The sequence below is a fragment of the Bison bison genome, unplaced genomic scaffold (assembly GCF_000754665.1).
Source record: "Bison bison bison isolate TAMUID 2011002044 unplaced genomic scaffold, Bison_UMD1.0 scf7180017864464, whole genome shotgun sequence".
In the NCBI taxonomy this organism is placed as follows: domain Eukaryota; kingdom Metazoa; phylum Chordata; class Mammalia; order Artiodactyla; family Bovidae; genus Bison; species Bison bison.
The window spans coordinates 7,121,056-7,141,342 of record NW_011495025.1 but is presented as its reverse complement, the minus strand read 5'-3'; the positions used below and the strand labels follow the sequence as shown (position 1 = coordinate 7,141,342).

General features: G+C 33.8%; 1 protein-coding gene across 7 annotated transcripts in view; it reads left to right on the top strand.

The window, feature by feature from the left end:
- The window catches only part of LCORL (ligand dependent nuclear receptor corepressor-like), a 178,623-nt gene that overhangs the window by 45,358 nt on the left and 112,978 nt on the right, over positions 1 to 20,287 (top strand). For 4 of the 7 annotated variants that reach the window (XM_010860209.1, XM_010860207.1, XM_010860208.1 and 1 more), the window contains exons 2-3: positions 5,073 to 5,138; positions 18,244 to 18,373. In XM_010860209.1, the coding sequence (XP_010858511.1) occupies positions 5,100 to 5,138; positions 18,244 to 18,373 (169 nt within the window). In that variant the 5' untranslated portion in view covers positions 5,073 to 5,099. Of the gene's footprint in view, positions 1 to 5,072; positions 5,139 to 14,518; positions 14,582 to 17,268; positions 17,349 to 18,243; positions 18,374 to 20,287 lie in introns of all 7 variants that reach the window. The other 3 variants (XM_010860205.1, XM_010860204.1, XM_010860206.1) reach the window with 2 other exon arrangements.

Genomic DNA, 20,287 nt, shown 5'->3' with positions numbered 1-20,287 from the left:
ATAGAAACATACAAGGCAATATCTTATGCAAATAAATTGGAAAATATAGTTGAAATGGGCAAGTTCCCAGAAAACTATGACTAATGTAAGAAACAGAATTTGTGAATAGTCCTTTATCACAGCCTGTCCCCAACCTTTCTGGCACCTGGGACCCATTTCATGGAAGACAATTTTTCTATGGATGGGGCTGGGGTGGAGTGAATGGTTTCAGAATGATTAAGTGAATTACATTTATTGTGCACTTTTTTTCTGTTATTGTTGCATTGTGCTATATAATGAAATAATTATACAGCTCACCATAATGCAGAATCAGTGGGAGCCCTGAGCTTGTTTTCCTGAGCTCAGTTGATAATGTGAGTGAGTGATGGGTAACAGCTATAAATACAGATGAAGCTTTGCTCACTCACCCACCCGGCCACTCACGTCCTGCTGTGTGGCCTGGTTCCTAACAGGCCATGAACTGGTAGAGGTCCATTGTCCAAGGGTTGGGGACCCCTGCTTTAACAGTGAAATAAATTTGATCAGTGGTGAGTGCTTCAGAAAGACTTTATTCCCAGTTGACATTCCTGGCATATTAAATGTTCAAGCAAGGCATCCTGTATTTCTTAATATTTTCTCGGAGAAGAGGAAAAGAAAGGACATTGCCACTCATTTTATGAGAGTAGCATAACATTCATATAAATTCTTGATCAAGTACAAAAGAAATTTACATACCAGGCTCATTAGTGACCATAGATGCCAAAATTTGAAAAGGCTAATCAAGAAACCAGCAAATATATCTCATGATAATGTTGGATTTTCCCAAGAATGGGAGTTTTATTCAATGTAATTCACTGTATCACTATATTAAGAGATTTAAGAAAGAATGACATGGTTATTTCAATAAATTCAAAATAAATTTGGTGAAAAGTGAAAGTGTTATTTACTCAGTTATGTCCAACTCTTTGCGACCCCATGGACTGTGGTCTACAAGGCTCCTTTGTCCATGAAATTCTTCAGGCAAGAATACTGGAATGAGTTGCTATTCGCTTCTCCAGGGGATCTTCCTGACCCAGGAATCAAACCCAGATCTCATGCATTGCAGGTAAATTCTTTACTGTCTGAGCCACCAGGAAAGTCATAGATTTTAAGAATTTAATTTGGAAAGTGAAAGTGTTAGTTTCTCAGTCATGTCCAGCTCTTTGCAACCCTATAGACTGTAGCCCGCCAGGCTCCTCTGTTCATCAAATTCTTCAGGCAAGAATACTGGGGTGGGTTGCCATTCCCTTCTCTAGGGGATCTTCCTGACCCAGGGATCAAACCCTGGTCTCCTGCATTGTAGGCAGATTCTTTACCATCTATAGGTAAAGTCAAATTTGGTACTCACCTGTAAAAAATGAGAAAGAAAGAAATTTTGTCATTTGTGACAAGGTGGATGGACTTAGAAGGTATTGTGGTTTGTGAAATGAATCAGACAGAGCAAGACAAATACTGTATCTTTTCACTTATAAATGAAATCTAAAAACTAAAACTAATTTAATTGATCACTGACAAATATAGCAAAACAGAAACAGACTTACAGATAGAACAAACTAGTAGTTACCAGAGGGAAGAGGAGTGAAAGAATGGGCAAAGTATGTGAAAGGGATTGAGAGGTACAGACTACTAGGTATGAAATAAATAAGTTATAGGATTGTAATCTACAGCACAAGGAATATAGTCAGTATTTTATAATAGCTTTATATGGAGTGTAGCCTATAAAAATATTGAATTACTGTGTTATATACCTGGAATACAATATTTTAAATCAAATATAAACTGATTGATTGATTTGATAAAATTCAGTATCTTTGCATGGCAGGAAAACCCTCCTAGCAAGCTAGACATGGAATGAACTTCCTTAGTGTGATAAGCAGTATTTCTATTAAAACAACAAACATACTTATTAATAATAAAACTTGGAATGCTTTCCCATTTGGATCGGGTGTAAGTCAACAATGCTCACTGCCACCACCAATTTTCAACATCATATTGAGGTCCTAGATAAGACAGTGAAGCAAGAGCCAGAAAAAAAAAAATCTATAAGGATTAAAAAAGAAAAAAAAACCAAAACCTACCATTATCTATCTAAAAGATGCTTGCTCCTTGGAAGAAAGGTTATGACCAACCTAGATAGCATATTCAAAAGCAGAGACATTTCTCTGCCAACAAAGGTCCGTCTAGTCAAGGCTACGGTTTTTCCAGTGGTCATATATGGATGTGAGAGTTGGACTGTGAAGAAGGCTGAGCACCGAAGAATTGATGCTTTTGAACTGTGGTGTTGGAGAAGACTCTTGAGAGTCCCTTGGACTGCAGGGAGATCCAACCAGTCCATTCTGAAGGAGATCAGCCCTGGGATTTCTTTGGAAGGAATGATGCTAAAGCTGAAACTCCAGTACTTTGAGCACCTCATGCGAAGAGTTGACTCATTGGAAAAGACTCTGATGCTGGGAGGGATTGGGGGCAAGAGGAGAAGGGGACGACAGAGGATGAGATGGCTGGATGGCATCACTGACTCGATGGACGTGAGTCTGAGTGAACTCCGGGAGTTGGTGATGGACAGGGAGGCCTGGCGTGCTGCAATTCATGGGGTCGCAAAGAGTCGGACACGACTGAGCGACTGAACTGAACTCACCATTATCTATAGATGATATATTTGTGTATGTAGAGCAGTAGTCATGTATGAATGGAAGAGTTGGACTATAAAGAAAGCTGAGTACCGAAGAATTGATGCTTTTGAACTGTGGTGTTGGAGGAGACTCTTGAGAGTCCCTTGGACTACGAGGAGCTCAAACCAGTCAATCCTAATCAGCCCTGAATATTCATTGGAAGGACTGATGTTGAAGTTGAAACTCCAATACTTTGGCCACCTGATGTGAAGAACTGACTCATTGGAAAAGACCCTGATGCTGGGAAGGGTTGAAGGCAGGAGAAGAAGGGGATGGCAGAGGATGAGATGACTGGATGGCATCACTGACTCAATGGACATGAGTTTGAGTAAACTCTGGGAGTTGGTGATGGACAGGGAAGCCTGGCATGCTGCAGTCCATGGGGTTGCAAAGAGTCGGACACGGCTGAGCGACTGAGCTGAACTGAAGAGCATTTCCAGATAAATTATTATAATTAGAGTTCAGCAATGTCTTCAGATGCAGTCAATATACAAACATCAATTGTGTTTCTATAAGCACACAAAAAACAAAACTTTTTAACTAAAGGTATCGTTTAATTTAGCACCAATCCTATGCAATATGAATAAATCTTAGCAGGCTATATGTATAAGACCTTGGTCTTATCTTTTGAAGAGTTGGGAAACCTAGTAGAACAGGAATGTAAGTCCCTGTTTACTTTCTTTTCAGACTTAAATCTAGGAAATAGTCATTGTTTAAATTCAGTATGCTTATCTAGGGAGGGCCTGTACAGTTTGTCCAAAATACCACAGAATAGTATCCTAAAGTAGTTGTTTGCAGTATTACTTTTGGAGTAAATTGATCACAGAAAATGAATATCTTGTTAATAGAGATTTGGGGGTTGTTTCATCTGAATCTTTGTCTAATAGTAAGTCTTTTCTGTAAGCATTCTTGAAAGCATTCTTGGGAGTTCATTCACTTTTCTACCTGAACTTTCCACTGTGGGAACTAGCTCTGAATCATTTCACAGAAATTTTTATTAAAGTACGTATTTACCAAGTATCATGGTAGCTATCTACCTTATTTGGTAAAATTTAAGACATTAGTTCTAAGATGCATTGTTTCATCATAGTCTACTAAATTAAACAATGTTGTCACTTTTTGACTGACATCATTGATTTTAACATGCATCTTGATTATAGAGGTTTTTGTTTTTTAAAAACATTTTATGATTTATGAAACATTCCTATAGAAATATTTCTACTGTTTTATAGTTTAAAAATAACTACATAGAAAATCTACTTTATAGTTCATTTTTCAGGTCTATCATACTGTGTTTAGTTTTTTTCCTTCATAATTTAAACATCCTTGAAGTAGTTACTTTTCTTGTTTTCCCAGTTATTTTGCCATCCTGCCCATTTTCCTCTGGATGTCTTATAGTTTGTCAGTAACCTTCTTAATACTGAATATGATACAGACTTCAAAAAGAAAATTATAAAATCTTAGTATATTCAGAAAGTAGTATACTCTATGAATTCATGAACTAGAGTTTTGTTAATAAGATTTTCAGTAATTTTTTCCTTAAAACGAGGCAAGATTGTTTTTTAATTTTTGCAAGTAGGTTTAAATTGTAAGAATTTAAATTGTACGTTTAAACTTTTCCCTTAAAACAAGGCAGAATTGTTTTATTTTGTGTAAGTAGGTTTAAATTGTAAGAAATTGCAAGAATTTCTCCCTATTGACACTCATTTACTCACTTATAAAATTGAAGTTAAAGATGCTACTTTTTAAAAAGTTAACATTTTTTCGTAACCAGTATAAACAGGATTGTAATTCATGTATTTTCCAATTATTCTTTTCCTCTCTACAAAGTCATTGCAAAACAAACCTGCCCATTATTTTAACCTGGGAATGTTTCAAAATGACAAAGAAGTTTACTTGTTTTAGAAGTGAATATTTACATTTGAATATTTATATACATACATATTTTTACAGTCGTAATTCCTGGTAGTGATTGTGTGACTTTTTACTGTTTTACATATTCCCAGTTCAGGTTAATTCATCTAAAGGGAAAATGACACCTCATAGTATGTTAAAATTATCAGATTCATGTAGAGTGTGGCTTCCCAGGTGGCACAGTGGTAAAGAATCCACCTGCCATTGCAGGAGACACAAGAGACATGGGTTTGATCCCTAGGTTGGAAAAATCGCCCTAGAGTAGGAAATGGCAACTCACTGTAGTATTCTTGCCTGGAAAATTCCATGGAGAGAGGAGTCTGGTGGGCTACTGTCCAATGGAGTCACAGAATCAGATGCAACTGAGCGTGTGCGCGTTCACACACACACACACACACATTCACTCTCACGTAGAGTGTATGGATAAGCTTTTTTAGTAGCTAATATACTTTTCTCTCTTTAATAACACAGGTTTTGAGAGTATTTTAGAAGGGCTTTATGGACCACGGCTACGAAGAGACCTCAGTTTATTTGAAGGTAATACTTCTTAAATTTTATTTTAAAATTTTAATCTTCAGTTCATTTTACAAGTGAAAAATAGTTTTTTTATACTAGCTTTATATTAAAATGAATTTGTGATCTTGTTTAATTAGAAAATACTTTAAAATAAATGAGCCAAATATTATTTCTGTTATTACATAATGTTATTAATATTGTAACTTTAGTACACTATTTTAGTACAAAATAGAAAACAAAGCTTGGTTTTTAGGTTAATGATAAAATTTAACTTTTGTTATTTTAAACATTATGTTCCCTGACTTATTCTTAAAGAGAACTCAAAGGGGTTGAATTAGATGAATATCTCTTATTACTTATGATATAGGCAGCCTGGAACTCAGATTGTTACTCTGAGATATCCTGCTGTGTGTGTTCAGAGTTTTAATACTGTTTGTTGTTTATTATAGCCTTCTCTTCCAAACACTTTAGCAGAAATCCTGGTAGAAAATTTTGATCTATGCTATAATTGCTGTGATATAGTTTAGTTTTTTTATTTCTTGCCTGGAAACAGAGCATTATGAGAGGACATTTTTGTAGACCTTGAAATTTTATAGTATAGCTCATTCACAAAATGGGCAATGTTAGTGTAGATTTTCTTGTTCGGTTTTGATATAATTCTTTCTGAATCTCTTACCTGTTCAGTTTTATATGCTAACTCTGTTACCTTCTGTTCTCCTGGTACTTCCCATTCTACAAAGACCCAAGGTATTTTGTGCAAATAAATCTTTTGAGTTGAGGGAGAGATAGTGATGTTAGGAGCAATCAAAAGTTTCCACTCATCCTCTGTCTCTCTCTCTCTCTCATTTTTTTATGCTGAGCAGAATAATTGAATTATGAACCATAGAGCTGAAATCTGTATCAAAGACCATTTGTGCCAACCACCATGTTCAGTCAGATGAATGATACCCATGCAGAACATGACTTTTAGGATGAAGACTGAAAACTGCCTGTTCTAGTGTTTTTTTGTTGTTGTTGTTGTTGTTCTAGTGTTTTATCATTCTTATGGCTAAAATCTTTTTCTATCTTTATTCATTTCTTATTTCATTTATCATAGTTTAATACTGCATTAAATATTTTTACCTGATGTATTATTTATAAGCAAAACTGGTTTTATTTTCACTTATTTTTCTGAGCATATAAATGAAGAAAGGAAAAAAATCTTAAAAAGCAAATATTTAACATATGTTTGGTATTTCTTCAACCTTTCTTTTTAAACCTGCTGTCCTTGTTCAGATCAGAAACAGCATTATACTTAATTGCCTACTGATAACCCAAGATGCAACTTGTAACTTTTAAGCGTCTTGCTTCCCGAATTTTAATTTATCTTTATATAATTACATAGGTATATATTTATGTTCCTTCAGAAATTAGTTGTTTAGTGTATAAAGGGCAGAATGTCCTAATGAAATAAAGTCTTGTATTTTGTTTTAGACTAGTATTTCCTTAGTATACAAGTAACCCATGTTCATTTTTAGAAATTAGAAAATACAAATAAATCTTAAATATACTCTTAGTTCCACAACCCCATAGATAACCTTTAACATTTGTATATAAATTTTAAATATGTTTGGAAGTAATTATTCCTCTATTAAAGTAGTTCATACTGTGTGTACAGTGTGTATAGGTTTTTGTGCTTACTGACTTTGCTCACTAGTATATCATTTAGATACATGAAGTTCTGTGTCATCATTAATGGCAGAAAAATATTACATCGTATATCTGTGATAATTAATTCGGAGAATTATACCATCCCATTTTTTCTTTTAATTCTGGTAGATCTTGTACTTTATATCCTCTTTTTTGCTTTTTTTGATGGCAGGATTTATAAAATTAACTAAGCTGTGGAACTCAGTCTTTCTCAAACACAGGCACATACTGATGTTGCCTTCTTCCAGGTTTCTTAGGTAAAAATCTTCCTTCTTTTCTTTGCATTTTTGAATTCTTAAAAAAAAAAAGGCTTCTAATCAAAGTTGCAGACTTAAGAGGGATGATACTAATTATAGTAATAAATTTATATGTGTGCAAGGGTAAAGAAAGACAGCCGTATTATATCTTGAAGGAAAGTTACAACAGTGCTATCAAAGTGTAGAAGAGCCTTTGAAAAGGTTTGTGGAAGCTATCCACTATAGACGTCTCCAGTTTTTTTCTTATCCTCTTCTTAAATGTTTGCTTTCTTTGTTCTTATCATTGTTTAAAATGGCTTAATATTTAGATGTTAGGATTACCAAGTGTAGATATTTCTCGTTATACAAATCTGTATTCAAGAGACACATTAGATGAGTGTATGTTTTTATCTAAATCATTGGAAATCTGAACTTTTGTTATTCATTGTCCAAAACACAGGTATCAGATTAATTGGTTAGCATGGGATCCTTATATATTACTCTAAATTATTTTTTGTTATAAAATTAAATGCATAGTATTTTTAGTTTGTAATACATTTAAGTTAAATAGACTGCATTGCCAATTTGCTACTATTTTGTGGAAAAATATGTTCTAAATTTCATACTGCTACCTTAAAAGTCAACTCTGGTATACAGTATGTTTTTAATGTAAAGGTTTTTATCCTATATATTTGTATATTGAGGAGTTCATATTTTATTTCTTGAAATCTGTTCAGAGTTGCCTCCAAATTGAATGGTTTTGAAAGAAACTTTTGCGTGTTCTAATTTTTAATTTGTTGGAAACAGAGGTTCTAACTTTGTCTTCTTTGATCTCTTCTCACAACTTTTTGTCCTTCTGACGAAAATATAACTGTTACTGTTTTTTGGAGTCAAGTCTCCAAAGAAACTTTGAATATTGTGAATTTTTTTGTACCCCTTGAGAAGTTCCCTATACTATGCCTCTTTTCTGCCAACCCAAAACTCACTTGTTCTGCTGTCACATGACTTCTAAGCAGAAATTTACCCTTATTTTCTGCCTTAGTCAGTCCTTTTTCATGTCTTACCAGGAAACTAGTTTCTTTCATATTGATTTAAGATCGTCTGATTTACTTGCCCTGACTATGGATATTTACTAATATATGAGGAGAGTACAGTGGGCATGTGTAAAGTGGCTGATAGATCCCTTTGGTTTTTCTCTAGCTGTGCCCACATTTCAAAGAGAAATTATATCCGAGGTATGACAGTGATTGCATGTTGGCTGGATCCAGCTTATTGTTTTTGAATGGCCTGTGAGCTAAGAATGGTTTTTATGTTTCTAAATAGTTGAAAAAAATCAAAAGAAGATTTAATATTTTGTGACATGTGGAAGCTATATGAAGTTCAAATTGAATGTCCAGTTAGTACAGTTTTATTGGGAACACCCCCTCTCATTTGTTGACATATTGTCTGTGGCTACTTTTGTACTTCAACAGTAGTTGAATGGTTCAACTCTATGACCTCCACAACCTAAAATATATTCTCTGGCTGTTTATAGTAAAGGTTTGCTAATCCATGACTTATAACATTGACCAGCATTTAATATTTTTGGCTTAATATCCTTTTCTCCCCCTAACTGTTAGCACTATGATGATTGAGCAAACAAAACTACCTTTTAGATTTATTGGGTAACATATTTTGAATGCTTATTTTGTGTTAGAAACTGGGATGAGCAGTGAGGAAAGAAAAATGAATACATAGGATCTCTGCCTACTAGGAACTCATAACCTAGTATTAAATAAAAAATGAATAGTTTTGTAATATGAATTGATGATTATTTATATTAAACCAGAGAACCTAATACTATTTTATAGTTAGTTATATAAGCTATAGTAGCTTTTCTCAGTGTGTTCACAAAGACTTATCCAACTGTACAGGCATACCTCAGAGGTATTGCCAGTTCAGTTCCAGACCACTGCAATAAAGAAGAGTAACAATAGAGTGAGTCTCATGAAATTTTGGTTTCCCAGTGCATGTAAACTTTTTGTTTTTTACAGTTGTGTTTACACTATACTGTAGTCTACTGGGTGCAATAACATTATGTCTAAAAAGACAGTGTGACTTTGTTAAAAAATACTTTATTGCTAAAATGTGCTAACCATCTCTTGAACTTTTTGCAAGTCATAATTGTTTTGCTGGTAGAGGATCTTGCATGGATGTTTATGGCTGCTGACTGATCAAGGTGGTGGTTGCTGTGGTGATTTCTTAAAATAAAATAACAATGAAGTCTGCCACATTGATTGTCTCTTCCTTTCACAATTTGTATCATTCATTGCTATTTGATAGCCTATTACTCACAATAGAACTTCTTTCAAAATTGGAGTCAGTCCTCTCAAAACTGCCATTGCTTTATCAGCTAAGTTTATATGATATTCTAAATCCTTTGTTGTCATTTCAACAATCTTCTGAGCATCTTCACTAGTAAATGCCATCTCAGAAACCACTTTCTTTGCTTATTCATGAGAAGCACCTTCTTCTTATGCTAAAGAAGTTTTATCATGAGTTTGTAATGACTCAGTCACATTTTCACATTTCACTTCTAATTCCAATTCTCTTGCTGTTTCCACCACATCTGCAGCTACTTTCTCCACTGAAGTCTGGAACCCTTCAAAGTCATCCATGAGGGTTGGAATCAGCTGCTTCAAAACTCCTGTTAATGTTGATATTTTGACCTCTCCCCTTGAATCATTGATGTTTTTCATGGCAAATGGTGAATCCTTTTAAAAAATTTTCAGTTTACTTTGCCCAGATCCATCAGAGGAATCACTGTCTATGGCAACTATAACTTTATGAAACGTTTTTCTTAAATAATAAGAATTGAAAGTGGAAATGATTCCTGATCCATGGGCTGCAGAATGGTTATTGTATTAGCAGATGAGAACAACATAACTCTCATTGTATACCTCCGTCGGAGCTCTTGCATGATCAGACACATTATCAATGAGCAGTCACGTTTACGGTTTGAAAGGAATTTTTTTATTCTGAGTAGTAGATCTCAACAGTGAGCTTAAATCCAGTAAAGCATGTTGTCAACAGATGTGTTGTCATCCAAGCTTTGTTGTCCCATTTATAGAGCACAGTTTGGGTTTAGGGTACTTAGTATTTTGGGGATGGTAAATGAGCATTGGCTTCAGCTTCAGGTTATCAGCATCAGTTGCCCCTAACAAGAGTCAGTCTGTCCTTTGAAGCTTTGAGGTCATGCATTGACTTCCCTCTTTAGCTATGAAAGTCCTAGATGGCATCTTCTTCCAATATGAGGCTGTTTCATCTATATTTAAAATCTATTGTTTACTGTGTCTTAGGTAGATTTTCTGATAAGCTTGCTGTAGCTTCTATATCAGCGCTGTTGCTTCACCTTGTACTCTGATGTTATGCAGATGTCTGCCTTCCTTAAGATTGAACCAATCTTAAGTCTTCTTAAGATTGAACCAATCATTGAACCAAGTCATGAACCAATCTCTGCTGCTTCAGACTTCTGTGTCTTCTTCACCTCTCTCATCTTCATTGAATTGAAGGGAATTAGGGCCTTGCTCTGGATTAGGCTTTGGCTTAAGGGAATGTCTTTGGTTTTGGTTTAAGAATACCCACTCTAGTATTCTTGGGCTTCCCTTGTTGCTGAGCTGGTAAAGAATCTGCCTGCAATGTGGGAGACCTGGGTTCGATCCCTGGGTTGAGAAGGAGAAGGAAAAGGCTACCCACTCCAGTATTCTGGCCTGGAGGATTCCATGGACTATACAGTCCAAGGGGTCACAAAGAATCGGACATGACGGAGCGACTTTACTTCTCTAAGGGAATATTGTGGCAGGCTATCCAGACCACTAGAATTTTCTTTATATCAGAAATAAGACTGTTCTGGTTTCTTATCATTTATGTGTTTACTTTTATTTTCCATTAAGAACTTTTTCTTTGCATTCACAAATTGGCTGTTTGGCATACGTGGCCTAGCCTTCAGCTATCTCAACTTTATGCTTTCCTCACTAAGCTTAATCATTTCTAGCTCTTGATTTTAAAGCGAGAGACTTTAAAGACTTAAAATCCTCGTTTCACTTGAACTTTTAGAGGTCACTGTAGGGTTATTAACTGGCCTGATTTCAGTATTGTTGTGTTTCAGGGAATAAGGCCCAATGAGAGGGAGACAGATTGGGGACAGGCTATTTGGTGGTATAGTCAGAACACACACATGAAGAATATACAGTGGAAAAAAAGACAGTCTCTTCTGCAAGTGGTATTGGGAAAGTTGGACAGCTGCGTGTAAATCAGTGACGTTAGAACATATCCTCACACCATACACAAAAATAAAGTCAACTTGGCTTAAATACTTAAATATGAGAAATAATACCATAAAACTCCTAGAAAAGAACATACACAAAACATTCTCTGACATAAATCGTACTGTTTTCTTAGGCCAGTCTCCCAAGGCAATAGAAATAAAAGCAAAAATAAACAAATGGGGCTTAATCAAACTTAAAAACTTTTGTACAACAAAAGAAACCATAAGCAAAACGAAAAGACACCCTACAGAGTGGGAGAAAATATTTGCAAATTATGTGACCAACAAGGGCTTAATCTCCAAAATATACACACATCTCATACGACTCAACAACAACAACAAACCAGATAACCCAATTGAAAAATGGGTAGTAGACCTAAAGAGACATTTCTACAAAGAAGACATGCAGATGGCCAAAAGACACATGAGAAGATGCAAGTCTGCAAATAACAAATGCTGGAGAGGGAGTGGAGAAAAGAGAACCTTGTTCCACTGTTGGTGGGAATGTAAGCCGATACAACCACTACGGAGAACAGTATGGAGGTTCCTCAAAAAAATAAAAATGAAGTTACCACATGAGCCTGTATCTTACTCCTGAGCATAACATTTAGACAAAACTATAATTCAAAAGGATACACGCAACAGTGTCTTCATAGCCGCACTATTCACAATAGCCAAAACACAGAAGCAACCTAAGTGTCCATTGACAGATGAATGCATAAAGAAGATGTGGTATATATACACAATGGAATAGTACTTAAGTCATAAAAAGAATGAAATAATGCCATTGCAACAACATGGATGTGCTTAGAGATTATCATAAGTGAAATAAACAGAAATACAAATACTTACGTAAATAAGGAAAACAAATATAACGTGATATCATTTATATGTGGAATCTCAAATATGATACAAATGAACTCATATATGAAACAGAAACAGACTCACAGACATAGGGAACAGACTTGTGGTTGCCAAGAGGAAGTGGGTGGGGAGGGATAGATTGGGAGTTTGAGGTTAGCAGATACAAACTGCTGTGTATAGAATGGATAAACAGTAAGATCCTATTGTATAGCACAATATATAAAATGTCTTGTGATTAAATCATAATGGTAAAGAATATAAACAATATGTGTATATATATAACTGAATAACTTTGTTGTACAACAGAAATTAACAGAACATTTTAAGTTAATTACACTTCAATAAAATAAAGAACACACATAGAACATTGATTGATTAAATTTGCCATTTTATATCAGCTCAGTTCTTGGCACCCCAAAGCAATTATAATAGTTAAAAGATCACTGATCACAGGTGACCATAGCAAATATAATAATGAAAAAGTTTGAAATGTGAGAATTACAAAAATGTGTGACACAAAGACTCAAAGTGAATAAATGCTCTTGGAAAAAAATGGCACTGATTGACTTGCTCAGCACAGTGTTGCCACAGACCTTCAGTTTGTAAAAAAAAAAAAAAAAAAAAAGTGTAGGATCTGTGAAGTACAATAAAGTAGAACAAAATAATAAAACTGTCTTTTCCAGATGTGCCACAGTTTGCTTATCCATTCACCTATTTGAAAGACTTCCTTATCACTTCCTAGGTTTGGCAATCATGATTAAGCCTGCTCTGAACATGTGTGTGCAAGTTTTTGTGTGGACATACATTTTCAACTCATTTGGATAAATACCTAGGAGCATGATCACTAGATCCTTTGGACAGAGTATGTCAGGCTATCTTCAAGAATGGCTGTACTGTTTTTTGTTCCCACCAGCAGTGAATTTAGGTTCCTTTTGCTCTACATGCTGACCAGCATTTCGTGTTGTCAGTGTTTTGTACTTAACTATTTTAATAGGTGTATAGTGGTATCTTGATGTAATTTATGTTTCTCTAATGGCATTTCCTATACTTTTTTGCTATCTGCATATCTTCTTGAGTGAGGTATCCAGACAGGTTTTTGAAGTCAAGAATGAGGAAATACTTCCTCTGCTTCTGTTTCATGGAACAGATTATGGAGAAACCATTTGGGCTGGTGCTTTCTGTTTGGGGAGGCTATTAATTATTGATTTAGTTCCTTTAATTGATAAGTGCCTTTTGAGGTTTTGTATTTTTTTGTGAGATTTGATAGATTGTGTCTTTCAAGAAATTTGTCCATTTTACCCAATTTGGTGGGAAAATAATGTTTTCCATAATATTCTTTGTTATCCTTTTAATGTTCATAGGATCAATAGTAATGGCCCCTCTTTCATTTCTGTTGTTTTTTTCTTTTTTCCTCATTTAACTTGGCTAGAGGTTTATCATTTTATTGATTTTTTTAAAAAATCAACTGATCCTAATTTTTTAAAAGGCATAGAATATAAACTGGAAGGATGTATTGCAAAATGTTAATCATTATTCTCTAGATGATGAGATCATAGTTTTTCTCTTTGTAATTTCAGTTTAGTTAATATATAGTTCATAATTAAAGATTATCTTTTAATTATATTGCCTACTGTTCAGTATCTTTTATCAAAATTAACAAAGTTATAATCACTATCTTGTGATCTTAATGAAAAATCTAGTTTCAGTATTCTCTTTAATCATTTTTCATTGAGCTTTGTCTTTAGGAACTGCAGATTTATTTTTTGTGGTTAGAGGGTACTGAAGATAATAAAAACATTCAAAAGAAGTGTGATTTGTTAAAATGAAAGTAACATTTTCTGGACTTAATGTGTTTTGCAAATGTTCTTATTTAATTTTTACTTCAGCCTTAAGATGCCATTATTACCCTCATTTTACAGATGAGGAAATTGATGTTCAGAGAAGGTAATTTGCCCAGGACCACATCTGGTATGTGGAAAGACCATGATTCAGTACAAGGCCCTCTAATTTCAAAGTCTGTTACCTTCCCAGATAGACTAGGTAAATGATTGGAACCAGACTTTGACCACAAGAATATGCATACATGGTGGAAAGGTTGATTTTGATCATTCATTTACTATCAGTTTTCATATATGACATTGCCTTTATTAATAAGGCTAGTTGTATAAGGTACATAATTTGACCTTTTTGAGCTTATAACTTCATGTATTAAAATTTCAAAATGAGAGACAACTTATTTTAGAGATGACTATCTGATTTATTGTCAAATTTTGTTTGAGAGATAAAATGAATGTGTTTTGTTGTAGTGCTTATTTAATTTTTATGACCTGAAAGGACAACCTGGACAGAGGGAGAAGTCTGGCCTCCAGGTGATTTTTCAAAATCGCTTTTCCTATATATAAAAAATGTATACCACCAGCATTTATTTGGATTGAAAATTAAAAGTTGCTATATAAAGAGTAAATATTTTCAAGTAAATTCATAGATTTCCAAACATAGTAACATTTAATGGCATTTATGTAATCATTGAATATTCAGTGCCATTTATTTAACTATTTAGGCATTTATTTTAATTAAATTTCCTTGAAGAACTTCACCTAAAGTGACTAAAATAAATAAGGATTATCTCAGCACGCCCAATTTTATTTTACAACTGATAATTGTCTGAATTAACCCAAAGTTGTTGTCCTTTGAGTCAACGTATTTTTCACTTAAGCTTTATGAAAACTTTCAATGATTTTTCAAAAATACCTTTTCCAGACCTACTAGCTGTTTTTCAAAAATCCTAATTGGGACTTCTGTGGTGTCCAGTGGCTAAGACTTTGTGCTCCCAATGCAAGGGGCCCAGGTTCTATCCCTGATCAGGGAACTAGATCCCACATGCCAGATGCTGCAACCAAAGATTCTGAATACTGCAACTAAGACTGGCACAGCCAAATAAATATTAAAAAAAAAAAAAATCCCAGTGCTGGAGTCCTTTCATATTTCCGGTTCTTGAGGCCATAATTTTTAAAAGCAGTAAGATTTCCTTGATCTATCAAAATTATGCTTGGCATATGAGTCAAGTTTTAGTACAGTAATGCTGCATAACAAACAGCTTCAGAATCTATTTCATGCTTATGGGTGACTATTCATTGGAGTCTAGGCTGTGGATGGGGTTTACATCTCCTCATGACTCCACGTTCCAGACTGAATGGATAATGACTTTATGGGGCAAGTTCTTCTGATGTTGGATGGTGAAAGTTCAAGATAATTGCCATGGGGAATTTGCCATGTCTTTTAAAGCCTCTGTTTAGAGTGGTATACTGTCACTTCTTATATATTCATTTCATTGGTCGGAAAGCTGTGCCTCACTCTCTGTAAGAGACACTGCATAGTCTTACTTCAAGAGTGTGAGTCTGTGATTCTGATATAATGACTGGGTAAAAAGTTGGAAAAAATTATGAACCTGCATAACTACAGTTCTGGGTTTTTAATTGTATAGATTATGTAAACCTTTTGATTTGTCAGATTGTTTACACAAATTGATCAGTTTTCTTAAGCAGATATTCAATTAAAGTTATCTGTCTTCTGCAAACTAACTTTATTAAATACATGTGTCATAGTACAGAATTTAAAAAACAATGACTAGTGATTCTGCCTGACTAATAATTAGCCTTTGCATGATGTTTTGTAGTTTATAAAATATTTTAATATTTTAAAAATTTGATCACAAATAAGTTAGGTGACAGAATCCTTATTTTACAGATATGGAAATTAAAAGCCTGGCTTGGCAAGGCTATAACTAGTAGGTTCCATTCCAGATTTTTGGAGACTTCAAATCCAGTCATCTTTCCATTATTTCATACTGGATCTTACGTTCCCATTCCCTATTCTTTCCAAGTTTAAATAAATAATGGGAATATTTGTGGACCACTGCCAGAAATGAAAGGAATCTATCACTGTACTCTTTATATTCCAACAAATTATATATCTTCTATTCTGACCTGTGTATCTGAATTAATGCAAGAGGCTGAACCTATCTAGTATTTATTCATTATCATTCCAGAAAGATGAGTTTATTTCCTTTGTTGTTTAGCAGAAAACAAGTATTTAATTTCATTAAACATTTGAAAAGTATAAGAAATTACTGTGGTACACCAGTGCTTTTCAAATTAGTTCTAATGTAGCTGCCTCAGATGATGATGGTTTCTGTATTTGAGGTTCTGTGTATTAACTTATTTGGGAAAAGAAATTGGAGGGAGTTTCTGTTGCAAGGAGTAAGTTTGAAAATCTCTGTCTATACCAAGTATAGTTAGGATGGCAAAGTTATAATTTCTTCATAAAATTCCTTCATTTGAAAATGTTTTCCACGAACTCTCTAATATATTCCAGTAGTTGGATTATAAGGAACATTCTTATGAAAAAAATCCATGTTTTGTAATGAATAATGTAACTTGTTTACTTGTTTTTTACCCTAACTTTTACAACAAATCCTTTAGCAATGTAATAAAAAAATCTGATCTGACTTTTTAGTAGTGGATTTCTATTAAATTTTCTTGGACAGCATTCCATGTTCTCAAATTTGTAGGTTTTTCTGGTGCTTTATTCCATTTCTCTGTTTTATATTGTCATTTGTGCCAAATTTATTCTCTTATCCCCTATCTCCCTGTCTGTTCTGATTTCTTTCATAGTGAAAATAAAAATTAGTAGACAATAATAAATCGAGTATTTCAGAAGGTTAAATGATACTTAACACATTATTAACCAGTGACATGTTAATGCTACAGGTGTTAGTTTCTGCAGAAATACCCTGGTCGAATAATGTGTTAAAACTCTATTGTTGGATAATGAATTTATAGCCAGCTCATTGTTCTTGCTACTTTGTCCAATAATAGTGCAAAATTACTCTCCATATTTCTTTTTAAATGTCACGGGTTTAGTTTTTTTTTAGGCCTTTCCCCCTTACTTTTAGTAGTTAGCTTTTTTATATGACCCATTGCTGTGGAGAGTGGTAATTTTATTTGTTTTTATATAAAGTTAGTGTATTTAATCAATATTTTTCCCTCTTTTGAAGACTGTGAACCAGAAGAGCTGACTGACTGGTCTATGGATGAAAAATGTTCATTTTGTAACCTACAAAGAGAAGCAGTCAGTGTAAGTTTTAGTGCTATCAAATTATTTCTAAACTAATTGCACAGTTGTAACACAAATTTTTTAAACTTAATTTGTTCTGAGAATTTGGGACTTACAGTGAAATTTAAATACTTGATTTTGATAATGAGAAGAATATTTTGAAGTCTCATGTTAGATGTCTAACATTTAGCTTAACTTGCAGGTGAAAATCCCAATACACTCATCTTTTTTGCTTATTTCACATTTGTTTCTTAAAACTCCTGACTCGTAAAGTTCAGTTCAGTTCTGTTTTGTATTTAGGTCAACAAAGGTGAGCCTAGTTTGATCTGAGACTACCTTACAGTCTGATTTCTTAGGAATCAGTGGTTGAAAGATAATGTACTACTTTTTAGATTTTTACTTTTTCATGAAGTCTTTTGGATATCGTAATTATCTCCTGTGAAATAATTATCAGTTTTTACTGTAAACAGGGCATAAACTAGACAAGTAGAATCTTCTTGTATGGTAGGAAGTCCTAATTCTTTTAATACTGTTGTGAGAATGGCAGAGAAGAAATGGGAACTTGGAGAACTTGCACCCATTTTGGTCATGTTAGTGGGTAAACATCTGCTTTGTTCTTAAAACTCATTACTGGCATGCTATATAGTGAATTTATTTAACAATATATTTTATCTTTTCTCCCCCTTCCTCTTTTTTGACAGTAGTTTTGCTAAGAAATAAGGCTAGTTTGGCCCTCTATCAAAGATAAATTTCTTTTTTCCTGACTTCTTCCCCAAATTTTATGTTCTGTATATAATTTCATATATTTAAAAGACAGAACAAATGAACATTTAGAGAATTTCTTTTTGTCATTTTAATGAAGTCCCATGTTTAAATAAAAAGTAATTTTTTTTATGATGTTTTCTTCTACTTTTAGGATTGTATACCATCTCTTGATTCTTCACAGTCAACACCAACAGAGGAACTATCATCTCAGGGCCAGTCCAACACTGAAAAGATTGAATGCCAAGCAGAAAATTACCTAAATGCACTCTTTCGAAAGAAAGGTAATATTGATATACTTTGTCATTTAAAATTTGTAGTAGAAACCTAAAATGTATGAATTTTTCTCACATACGAGTTTTTAATATGTCAGTCTCTACTCCATTCTTGATTATTTCCTTCTTTGTCCTTAGTTTTTCTCCATATTTTTAGGGCATTAGGATTTGCAGTCACAGGGCTAGTCTTCTGCTAGGCTTTCCTTTTCACCATTCTCAAATCTCTCCTTGACTTTATTTTGTTAATTACTGTAGGCAGAAGAAAATTTTGTATGCTTTTGGTCTTCCTTATTTTGTTGCTTTTCTCAAGACTGCAAAAGTTCTTCTGTGTTCAATAAGTGATAGATATAATATATTGCAAAACTGTTTATAGAAATGTAACAGTTAAAAATCATTTATCAGCCAGGTTGGTAGTATATTTGCTGGCTTGAGATTTCAATGTTTCTTTGATAGCTTGAATGTGCTGTTACAATGTCACTGTTCTTCTTTGCTGCCTGTCTATCTAAACATTTAATCCAAATGAGGGTTGTTTCATGTGTTTCCTTGCTTGATACATATGTATCAGGCAGAATTTGTTTTTATATCTTAAGCTACTTGAGAAAACTAGAGGAATATAGACCCTTCCATTTTTTTTCTTGGCCATTTCTGCAATAGTAGAATGTATTAATTTTTACCACGTAGACCTTGGGAGTAAGTGATAGTTTAGGGGGAATGCAGGGTGGTAGTGGGAAGCTCATCATACCTCCCAACTTCCAGAGATGAAGAAAATGGTACTGTATGTTCATCTAAGTACTGATAGTGCTTTTAATACTTTGAATTAGGTAACATCAGATATTTTCTGTTAAATAGGTAACTTTCAAGTTTTAATCTGTAATGTTGAATATTGTCCTTACCTTTGAGAAAGGAGGCTTTTGTTCAGTCTTAGTGTTATGAGTTCTTTTATGTGTTGAAATATGAAAATCCTCTGATTAGAAGAATAATTAGCATATTAAAAGGCCTAAAGTTAAGAACTATATATATTTTTAAGTGTAAAGGACTGAAAATCTTTCCCTGTGTGTAATTAAAGTAACTCATATTGAGAAATTGTCATTGTCTTTAAAAAACAAATTAAAAAAATTTTTCTACATAAACCAATATAAAAATATTTTACATGCTTTAAGGATTTTGTATTAATTTAGAAAATTTTATTCTGCCTGTATATTTACACTTAACGAGAAGAATTACATTCTCAGGTTTACATCACAAAGAGAGCTGGAGGAAATGTATGCATTTACACACATGCATGCAGTAAGTTTCACTCATCTTAGAACTCATTACTCAGTCTCCTTCTCCTTTGAGTAATTTGTAATGGTAGTAGGTAGAAATTAATAATAGTAACTTTTAATATTTGATAGTATGGAGTTAACCTGTGCTCCATTGCCCTATTAAGAGTAATCAGTAAAAAATTGGTACTATTTCAGCTGATTCAAGCATCTGGGTCTTCAAGAGGTCTCCTACCAGTGGTTGGGTGAGTGTTCATGGATATTTAGTGACCTCTCCATTTGGGGATTTTTTGTTTTTCTTCGAGATCTTTGAAGGATCACAGAGTTTTTAAATAAAAGGTTCTTATTAGTAGTATTTTTGCCTTACTTTAGGTCTTTAGTAGTTTTGTCTTTGTTAATTTCTTTATTTGTGGTCCATCATCACCTTAATTAAACATAAGGACTTTTCTACTTGTTTACTTGGCATTGTTTCTGTTGTTTGTTTTTAATTTCTATGAATGAAATAGTTTTTGAGATTTCCAATATGGTCTGACTAGGATGTGGCTAGAAGATAGTAACAGTATCTTTTAAATGGTCTTAATTCCTTTATGCATTTATTTCTTTAGTAAGTTCTTTAACTTTGAAACAAAAGGCAAAAAAAAATGTGTTTTTAAAGATAGGA